The sequence below is a fragment of the Neltuma alba genome, unplaced genomic scaffold, assembly GCF_004799145.2.
Source record: "Neltuma alba isolate B1F8T4 unplaced genomic scaffold, ASM479914v2 tig00012322_pilon, whole genome shotgun sequence".
Lineage (NCBI taxonomy): Eukaryota > Viridiplantae > Streptophyta > Magnoliopsida > Fabales > Fabaceae > Neltuma > Neltuma alba.
In genome coordinates this window covers 9,500-20,742 of record NW_021636833.1, presented here as the reverse complement: position 1 = coordinate 20,742, position 11,243 = coordinate 9,500, and the positions used below count along the sequence as shown (strand labels likewise).

General features: G+C 32.5%; 1 protein-coding gene across 1 annotated transcript; it reads right to left on the bottom strand.

The window, feature by feature from the left end:
- Positions 1-547: 547 nt before the first annotated feature.
- LOC114726021 (uncharacterized) lies at positions 548-10,584 on the bottom strand. The gene is made up of 6 exons (XM_028912591.1): positions 10,349-10,584; positions 4,296-4,411; positions 3,864-4,033; positions 2,894-2,928; positions 2,036-2,154; positions 548-1,003 (listed from the first exon to the last, which is right to left on the bottom strand). The coding sequence occupies exons 1-6, from the start codon at positions 10,582-10,584 to the stop codon at positions 888-890; spliced, it is 792 nt and encodes a 263-aa protein (XP_028768424.1). The 3' UTR covers positions 548-887.
- Between the last annotated feature and the right edge of the window lie 659 nt (positions 10,585-11,243).

Below are 11,243 nucleotides of genomic sequence, written 5' to 3'. Positions count from 1 at the left end.
TATTTGGAAAAGGAAGGAGCACTTTGCGTGTGTGGTTGGAAAAGGCAAAAGTATAATTTGGTCAAAAATAAAAAAAACTGAAAACGCATGGAACCCACGTGGAGTATAAAACAAATGTGTATAGTTGGTCCCACTAAAGTTGTTCAGATCAAGAACAAACTTTCATTTTGTGATGTGAGTCCCACTAAAATTATTTAGACCAAAAATAATTTTCATTTTGTGATGTAGGTCCCACTGAAATTGTTCAGACTAAGAACAACTTTCATTATTTTGTGATGTGGGTCCTATTAAAATCGTTCTTGACCTGAACAACTTTTGTACAAATTTAAACTCTTTCGTCGTTTGAACGATTTCAGGTGTGGTATTTGAATAAATATTTTGATCTTATAACATTTGAGTCATTTTTTTCACTGTTTGTCGTATCTGGATAAAAAAAAAACCATATAACAATAGGTAGCATAATATTTGGTTAAAAAAAAACTTTATTTCCATGCATGTTCTGAAGTGTTCTTAGAATAAACATCATTAATAGCACGTGCAAAGCATATAAATACACAAAGCACTTCATTCGATTGAAACCAGCCTTTGTAGAATACTAATTGGTCTGAATATGTTATCACAAACAACAAATATTACTCAATTTAGAATTAGAATCCTAAAACTACTTTTTACCCCAAAAAAAAAATCCTTAAACTATCAGAAGTTCCACTTGATCTCATTCATTCAACATTGTCCTCTCCCTCTCTCTATATATACTTTTTGCCAACGATATTTTTCTCTAATAATGGGTGCTACTGCCTTTTTTTTTTTTAAATGTTGTGGGCATATAAAGCTATGGGCTGGTGTGAGAGACAGAGATCAAACTTCAAAGAGCATGAAGCATTATCTCATCCTTTAAACTGCCATTCCCGACGGCACATAGGGCAATGAGCTTGCGAAGTCTGAGAATTCACCCATTTCAGTATACAGTGCAAATGAAAAGCATGATTGCATGCTCCCCAAACTGCAAGATGTAAAAAGAAACAGTTAAATTCCCCCCCCCCCAAAAAAAAGAATAATAATTAAGGAACAAAAGAAGAACATGATGACATCCCCAACAGGAACCTAAAAAATAAAGATAATAACATATTCATCAAGTGTGCAACAAAACAGGCCAATCTTTCTGCAACACTGAGATAGCAACACCTTTGAGGAAAAAACCATCACAAGCTCCTTTAAAGTAAGTTCAAGCAATTAGTAATAGACTAATTAATTTTGAAATTCTGGATCCAGTCATGACAGGACTTGAACAATAGAACCACTAGACCAGCAATAGACTTAAACTCTCGATAAGATTGACACCGGGAGGTGTGCAGGTCACGCCCTTTCAGAAGGACTTGACTAATGACTATAGCTCCGTTGCACCACAGGTATCTCTACACCTAAAGCCACAGCCACAAAGTTAAGTCCTATAGGTCAGGCAGGAACCTACTTTTCAACCACATTGGCGAGTTGGCAGCTTGTTACTCACCAGTATCATGAATCAACCTACTGCCTATCTGATCTAGAGTCCAGGGCAACTTTAAACCAAGTATATACCTTTTCTTTTGATGCTCTAAACCAAGTACATATTAACACAGAGGAGAGATGCAGATAGAAAAACAACTAACAAGCGCTTCTGGTGTGGAGTGAAGTTTGAGGAGGAGGAGAACGTCAGTAGCATTTTAATCTATACACAGTTTTTGGGGAGAATCAAAATTAAGTCCCAAATAAAGAAGTTAATTATTTTCTTAGTCCCATTTACAAGCGGTTGGGACTTGTGGGTGATTTACTTTCTTATTTGGAACCTGTATGTAATTTTCCCTAATTCTTTTCAAGTTGTATTCAAAGTAGGAAAAGATGAAGGTGGACTCCCAGATAATCAAATAACCAGCAATCAAGGCTATTGCCTCAGCTGCAGGTCTGAAGATTCAAATTTAAAGAATTCAATCATAATTATTTAGCATGAGTATGAAAGAAGTAATAAAAACCATATGCGATATCATTTGTAACTTACTCAAAGGGCAGTCATCCCCAGGATGTTTACAGTCTGGGCAACAGCCATCAAAGGCCATCCTACAAATCCCACATGTTTCATCCTGAGCGTCCCAAGTCCATGACGCAACAGCATGCCATCTATAATCAACACAAGGGGCAGGAATGTGAACATTTTAAGACAGGAAAACCATCAACAGTTAAATATGCCAAGGAGCTTCCATAATTAATTAATAGTCCCTAGCATTTACGTGCAAATATAAATTGCAACTACATATGACAAATTAAAAGCTAAAATTTTACATAACAGATCTTCAAGATAGAAAGAAAACATACTCTTTTTGGAAGCCCAGGGGAAATCCAGACAGAAAACTAAGTCAAGCAAAACATTCCGCAGAACATTTGATATACTTACAACAAAATTTTTCATAATTAAACACAAAAACAAACATGTAAATTCAAAACATGGAAATTCTGCTACAACCCAATATAAGAATTTTAAAACTAACTACATTGAAACCTTTATAGTTGCCTGCATCAGATGGGAATCTCAGTTTAAAAGTTCCTGATGCAGTTTGTGATAAGCTATTATCTGGCATCTCAGTTCTAAAAGGAGGTCATTTTACAAATCCCATGGTTCCCTCAAACAGATTTAAAATTCCCAATTTACATGCAGCACCAGCCACAGTGAACTATCTATATCTGCACTGTAATTTCAACATTCCAATCTAAAAGTAGAGTAAAACCACTCTCACAACTATATAAGACCCCAGAGAGGAAATAAGACTACTAAAATTCACAATCAAAAACGGAAAAAAAATAAAAACTGAAACAATGAACACAACAAAAAGTAATAATAAGACTAGCATTGCAAGGATACGCAAGACCTTGACTTTCATCTTCTTTCCCCGCAATCTACAAAAGGAAGCACAATCAAGGTTGGAACTTGAATTTATGAAAAATAACGTAACCAATGAAACAAAATAAAACGCTTACACAAGCCTATACAGTATATCTCAAACCTGTCCAAAACTAGTCTCAATCAAAAAGTGACCAAATCAAGAACTTAATATTTCCTAGCAACGGCGCCAAAAACTTGATGCTACCAAATATTAACGGTGTACAGGCAGTAAGAAAAGAGATAGTGGCATATCAAGATCGATTCCATGAAAAACTCAGTTAACCAATGATTAGGCAATAAAAATCCTCTTTTTGTTTGAGTTGAAAAAGTCAAGATTGAATTTGAATTAAGTGAAATAAAATTCAAATTAAACAATGCAAGAATTATGAAATTAACAAATACAAACGTCAAAAAAAGAACAACCCAGAGTTACAAATTAATTATTTGCTTCTTAGATATTATCCCTACTGAATTAATTGTACTTAAACTTAATTAGTTAATCTAGAGTCTTACTAGTTAAAAGTGCCTATCATCAACTTATAACTCTATCTCAATTAATTATGTAATCTCTCACAATTATCCAAGGCGCAAATTAATCCAATTTCACTCTAACTTGATTATGTGGAGCCTCTAGGTATATGTCTATCCAAGGTGCAAATTAGTTTAAATCCAATTCCACATTACTTAATCACAAGGCCTATTTCAGATTCCCCTCATCAAGTTCAATCCTAAATTCCCAAAACAAGCTCACTGGTGCCAAGCACTGAGCAAGTTAGAATTAAAAACAAGATTAAGTAAAACAAATTAAAATTAAGATAACTAAACAGTGGGAAGAATCTCTAAATCACAAACAACTTCATAGTTCCTCTAGGTTGCAAAGCAAACTAGCCACACATGACTTTGATCAATCTCAGCTCAACAACATTAACTCCAAAATCAAACATCATACTGGATAAAGAGAAAAGGAAAGCGAACAAAACACTGATGCAAATCTCTCTTCCTCAAGCTCCTCTGGTTCAGTTCGACGGGTTTCTATCTTCACGCCAGCACTGCTTCTCCTCCACCCAAGGCCGTCGTACTTGAAGAAGAAGATGAACAAGCCAGTCGCGCCTTCTCTCTCTTAATTCTGAACCAAAAACAGTAGAACTCTCTCCCAAACTCTCCTCCGTCGAGATCGCGTTCTGCAGCGAAGAAGAAGAACCCAACGGCGTCTCCTCCCACGCAAACTCGCCTTCGAAGGTTGAAGACAAAGAGCTCGAACCAGTCCCGTCCGTCTCTCTCGCTCCCTGAACCACTCAAGCCGAAGAAGATGATCGATGAACACTAATTTGAGTAATTTCCGCCTCCCCTCTTCGATGAACAGCGCTCCCTGTCTCTCAACTCGATGATTTCGGATTTCCTTCTTTGGTCTCCATCAAACGCTGCGTCCCCTCCCGAAGCACGTGTAACTCGTGTTTAGGATTCAAAACCATCAGCCCCAAACGGTGCGTTCTACTTCTGAAAGGAAGAAAAGAAGAGAGAACAAATAAAAGGAAAAACTGAAAAGAAAAGACAGATAAAATAAAATAAAAAGAAAGGAAATAAACTACTCCCTATCTTTCAACTCAGTGAACCAGTCAACTGGCCGGTTTGGTTGTCCCCTATAAGGCAAAAAAAAAAAAAAAAACCAAAATGACCTAGAGTAACCCAATTAACTTGACTAATTTGGTGGGTTAATTTGGTTGTCTCTTTTTTTTTTTTTTAAATGCTATTTTGATGACCTTTTTTTTCTTTTTTAGGTAGTTGATAATTCTTATTTAGTGATTGAAGGGTTGTGAGGAGGAATATTTTGTTGGGAGAATTACAATCAAGTTCTAAGAAAGGAAAATAATTACTAAAATGTCCAAATAACAACCTAAGCAGTCTATAATAACAAGTTCTAAAGTAGAGAATAATAACCTCTTAGACTTGTTTTGTAATTTTTTTTCCTTACTTAAGACCTTATTGTAATTCTCCATATTTTATTATCATTTATCTATTTTGATATTTTGCTTGGATCAATACCTAGTAATTTTAGTAATATGATATTATGATTTCAATTTAGGGAAGGCATTGCATAAAAAGTTGACAAGAAATTACAAGTATATGATTATTTTATTAATAATTCAATGTATTAAATTGACATTTAATCCTGGGATGGTTTGGTGAAAATTTAAATGTTTTTTTTTATTTTTTTATTTTTCACCCATTTGACTCTTGGTTGACTTTGATCTAACCTAATGACTCTTGACTTACTGTCTCGACTGGTCTGTGTCTTGATTATAATCCTCCAAAATCACTCAAAATACTCTTTAAATATATTAAAACTTGAGAGTTATCAATTTTAACACAGAAGAATATCACAAGGCACAGACTTGGGAATATACAAATAGTAGCCAAACCATATCAAGGTCAACATTTTACCCCACTAATTTAAATACCAAAACATATCGTTGGCAAGCAAGAAGATATTGACAAAAAAAAAATCAAAATAAGCAGTCAAATAGTTAGACCCATACCTATTGCAAGAAATACCCCACACGCTGGAGCATTCATTGTTTAACATGTATTTTTTATCAACTTTGAAGAATACATGATGAGTTGCTCGCAACGCACAACATCTTAATCACATAAAATGAGGCGCGGAGCACATACCAACAAACTAAAAATTGTGATTATGCCTATTGGAGTAATGTGTGGAAGAAGAGGCGAGAATGGAAGACTTTTGCAACAAAATGAAGAGCTGTCAAAGTAGATTGGAGCAAACCGGATAGAGACGATGAGGATTAGAGAGCGGGAGTAGGAGGCTGAAGGAAATTTCGATCTGGCCTTCCTCCTGCCCTCTGTTATTATGGTCCACTACCTGTCCTCTGCCAGGAGGCTGAAGCGTAATGTTTAGTGAGTAAAATGAAAACTACAAGGAAACAATAAATCATGCAATGACAAAGTTTAAAAATTTTTATTAGGGAGCAAAAAAAAAAGAAGAAGAAGAAGAAAAAAGTCTGGCATATATTCTAAATAAATACTAAAATAAATCTTTCTTGAGAAAATATAACCACAAATTTCTAGATAGAAATAGTAATTAGTAGGATTAAAAATATCGGGATTCAACATTTTATATATATTATTTTATTTTTTAATAAATTCATATTCTTTTCATCTCTAACCCTCTGTTTGGACTGGGGAAAAAATTGGAAGGAAAGAAAATGGAAGGAGAGAAAATAGGGAAAAGAGAAAAAAATATGATCACCTCTCTTCTATGGATAAACAAGAAAAAATAGAAAGGAAAAAATGAGTAAATATTGAATAACTAAAATACTTTTCCTCTTATATCAAAATGTATCATGATTGAAATCAAATTAAATATTATAATGAAAATCATATTAACATTAACATCATCAAATAATTTAAAATCATATTATTTGATAAAGATATTTTATCATGTTATTATATTGTAATATCAAATAGTTTTATAAAAAAATTATTTTTTAGAAGAAAAAATAGTATTTGTTTAACGCAAAAAAAAAAAAAACAACATCTCTCCTTATTGTCCCTTTAACTTCATTTCAGAAGCATTTTTGCAATTTTAGTTATTTTACTGTTCAATCAAACAAACTTAGGAGAAAGACATGAAATAATAAATGAAGTAAAAATAAATAGGTATTATTTTACTAAAAAAACAGATATAGCGGTAGAAAGGAAAAATGTTTTTTCCCTCATTTTCTCTTTGTATGTGGAGAGCAAAGTTTGGAGGAAAATGAGGTGTGAGATCTACATCATTTTCTCCTTCACTTTTCGTTCCTCACACTTTTTTCCCTCATCTAAATAGGAAAAAAAAATCTTTTTTCATTTTCTTCTTTAGTTTTTCTTTCTTCATTATTTTCTCTCCACCCAAACATAGTATAAATCTACACATCCTATTAAAGTGAAAAAAAATAAATATTTCTTATAAAAATGTAATAATTATTTTTTTAAAGAAAGTATTGCTTTTGAGTTTTTTCCTTCAAATATTTCAGAGGGTAAGTAGTAAATCAAGAAGGTTGTTGTTATCCAAATCTTTCCCTTATATGTACTTCTAATTAAATATGGGTATTTTAAAAAAATTGAAAAATTCATTGAAAAAAATATATTGAATTTTTCATTTTAAATATATAACAATTTTTTCTGAATATTAGAATGGTATCAGATTCATTAAAATTCAAATTAATTATTTCAACCCTGTCACTATTAATTAGAATTACAATTAATTCTATAAATAATTCCCAATAATAAGGATAATTAATCTTAAGGTCCTTATAGTTTTATCTGATTTTTAATTAGATCCCTGTTAAATTTTTCTTTTTCTCATATCCTTTTATTTTCTCCTGTTTTTAATTAGGCCCATCTATTTTTTTATCATGGCCGTCATCAATGCAGCTGATGGTCTGAGTGCGGTAAGGGTCAACACCTCTATCCATTATTGTAATATCCTAAATTAATTTTTAGGATTTATGTAAAAATATATATAATAATATTTTATTATAATATAAAAAAATTCAATAAAAAAATAAAAAAATATTTTATTATTATAATAAAATAATAATATTTTAATATATTTTTTTTTAAAAAAAAAGGTCACAGCTTTCCATCGAATTCGGTGGAAAGCTGAAACGTTGAAAAGGGAAGGAAGAAAATGGGGGAGAGGAATTTAATGAGGGAAGAAAAAAATGAAAGGTAGTTGGGGAAATGAAGAATACAAGAAAGAGAGGGAAGTTGAAAACGTGAGTGCGTGCTACGCAGGAGAGAAAGAGAGAAAGAGAGCTTAGTGTGTGTGCAAGAGCGAAAGGAGCTTACCGGTGAAGGAAAGAACGAGTTTTGAAGATATTTTAGGTACATAAAATTCCTTCTTTCATCAAACTTTCTTTACAAATATTTCCTGTATATTTTAAGCTTCCTATTTACATTATTACTATAGTGATTGGAGAAAATTTTGAGACTTATATATGATATAAGTATTGAGTTTTGATAAAAGATGACTATAGAAATTTAGAAGTGAATGAGTTGTTAATTTTAATTAGTTAGATTTGTCCATTTGTTGGTTTTTAGTATTTAAATTAATTTTTCTAGTTGAAAAATCTGTTATATATGATTTATATTATGTTTTTACCGATTAAATTCAAGTTAAGCAATTTATTTGGATTGTTTGACATATTATTAAGATTTTAATCGTCTAGTTTTATTTATTGGGTGACTGGAGGTTTTAAAATAATTATTGTAGCTAAATAGTTTATTATTTACAGAAATATATATATGGTAGTTATACCATTAAAGTTTTGACTATATTATTTAGTTATAAATATTTAAAGTATTATTAAATTTTTAGAGTTTGATTTTGAGGTTTAAACTTAAAAAGAGAGTTTTTAGAATTTAGAAAATAATAATTTTATATATTTAGAATTGTGGAAAATCCTTTTTATTAAGGTAAATAATTTGGAGGTGGTAAATAAATAAATTGGGTTGTTAGAAATTTTAAGTTGTTTCTAAAATACTTAATAATTTTTGAGTTATGAGAGTTGCGGGAATTTAGAGTAAAAATTTAATTAAATTAGAAATTTAAATAATATAGAGAAGTTTAATTAATTAATTATTAGTTTATATTAAATGTGGTTATATTAATTGTGTAGATTAATTATTGGTTGAGCAAAGGATTGACCTTGTGGTAATCCTTAGTATTGCTTTGACGAGAGGTAACCACTTTCCACTTGTTATATGTGCTAATATGTTGTTTGTATGAGTATTTTGTTATTTTTGAATAATATTTGTTATTTGGAATTCGAGTAGAGAAGTTATATCTTTTGAGCTATGAAAATTGTCTTGTGGGATTTTTGGAATTGTGATTGAGAAGTTTGGAAAAGATATATGGTTTATTTTATGGATTATACTGGGAAAAGATTGAGATATTTTTGTTATATTGTGAATGGTTGGTTGTTATTTGGATTTTGGATTTTGGATTGAGTGTTATCCGACCACGTGGTAAGGCCGCCATTGGTGCACATTGGTTGGCTTCTTCCTTCATCCCTAGAGTAAGGGATAGACCCTTGTGGCTTTTTATTCGTCCCCCAAAGTGTGGGATAAGCCTGTAATAAGGAATGGATCTTTGTGACTATTTAATCGTCCCCCAAAGTGTGGGATAGGCCTATAGGTCGGTTTGATCCCCTATAGTGAGGGATAGACTTATGTGGCTTGTGTGTTAGCTCCCGTAATGAGGATTTGGATGATTGAGATTATTTGAATATACATATTTGTATTTTCATTGATATATATATTAAAATTTAATAATTATCCCACTTGACACCTCACGAGCACATGTTAATATGTATGATGAGTTGGAAAGTTGGTTACTGAGGCGTTTGTCTCACCCCGTGGTTTAACATTTTCAGGCGATAGTTCAGGTGGTGGCCCATCAGGGAAGGCTCCAGAGGCATAGTGTGCTGTTATAGCTTGTATAGCCTCCCTGCTTTTGTTCTATGTGCTGACTTGTTATATATTGCCACATAGGGCTCATCTACTATCATGATGTAAAATAATACTTTTAATTACTACTATCTGGTATGACAAGGCCGCGAGGAGGCCCAAGACATCTTAGACTCTGCATGTAACGCTCCTTCGAAAGTGTTGACTTTTGACTAATGAGCTCTCTAGTTTATATTAAATTGATTTATCAGTTCGTATGTTTGAAAATATAAGTTTGGGTTGGGCTAATGGTTGAATGATATTTCTGAACTTTGAAAGTCCAAAGCCCAAGTGAACGATCGATGTGACTCGTAATATAAATTTATTCCTTTTAACCATGATAGCGATTTTAAAATTTTAAGGTTTTTTCTTTTCTATCATGGTTAATCGTTCGAATAGATTGAAAATTTTGATCTAAATGGGTTTTAAAAGAACGGTTGTCACAATTATCCTACTGCCACAGGTGCGCGATGAAACTGATTAGTTTGAATTTATTTTTCAGCAAATCTTGACACGATATTTGGTGTAGTGACTTGAGTACAGCCTCTTTCTATTTTACAAAGAGAAACAATGTTTGTAATGTGGATAAACCCGCCATCGAAGTGTAAACCCACTAGCGATTTTGTTTCACTTTCATAAAGGATCACCTTATTTTGTCATTGTCGTCATCAATACCACTGATGGTTTGGGTGCGGTAAGAGTCGACACCCCTTTCCATTATCTATACATTGAAAAATTTGAAAAGGAGATTATGATAGATGGTGTAGAGACTTGAGTACAACTTGTTTCCTTGGTGTATATAGAATGCATTTATATAAACATACTTTATTAATATAGAGTAGTAATATTCATACATTGTGGATAAATAAAGCCGCTAACGAGGTTTAAACCCACTATAGTACACTTGTTTCTATTAAGAATCACCTTGTTTTGTCATCGGTTATAGTTTCAGGAGTAAGACACTTTTGGAAGAAAGTCATTCTTCCTTCTCTGAGAATCTCAACTATGAACGCTTGGAGTTCATCGGTGACGCCGTCTTGGGCCTCGACCCTAGCAACTATCTCTTCTATGTAAACCCACTCTTCTGCGGGTGTAGTTAAGATTCTCAGAGAATGAAGAATGGCTGAAATTACCCACACTACACTGTACTTCCCCTCCATTTTGACATCTCAACTCTATCGTGTGTTTTTTTTTTTTTTTTCTTTTAACCTGCCTCTATCGTGTGTTTGCACATAGCAAAAACTACACCCGCTTTAGGGTCACGTGAATGGCTTAAGAAATCAGAAAGGGTGGGTTGCACAGTGTGAGAGAGGAAGGCTCCAATTAAAATATAAATGTGTGTACATTACACTCTGTTCTCATTAGGGGCATTTTTGTCAAAATACGAGTCAATCTTTAGAAAAAATTAATAGTCAATGCAATGTAGAGAGAAAAAGATGAGTCTATTTTTACAAATCTGGGTCTATTTTTAATTTTGTGTCATGCTTGGATGAAAGAATATTAAATAGTGCCTCTAGTCTAAATTAATTTGTGAATGTTAAAGAAGTTAGTTAACTTAGTTATTCGTAATAAACAAATATTACATTTTCTAAAATATCCTTGTTAATCATGTATATGAGACAAAGGGTATGTTTGGATTTGAGATCTTAAATTTTGGACAAAACTTAATCTCCAACTACTATAGTACAATTATTTTAAGGTAATATTACATAACACGTTTTCCTCCTACTGTTTGAGAAGGTTTCTTAATGATAAGTAGCTTAGTGCTAGGATGTAAGATGACTAGTTTTATAGTTTTTTATTCAAGTTGAGGTTGCCT

Excerpts from the sequence above, each read along its gene's own strand:
- LOC114726021 (XM_028912591.1), bottom strand. The coding sequence starts at position 10,584 with ATGGAGGGGAAGTACAGTGTAGTGTGGGTAATTTCAGCCATTCTTCAT. Across the intron at positions 4,412-10,348 it reads ATAACCGATGACAAAACAAG|AAGTAGAACGCACCGTTTGG; the intron begins GTGATTCTTAAT and ends TCTTCCTTTCAG. Across the intron at positions 4,034-4,295 it reads AGGAAATCCGAAATCATCGA|AGAGAGAAGGCGCGACTGGC; the intron begins GTTGAGAGACAG and ends TTCAGAATTAAG.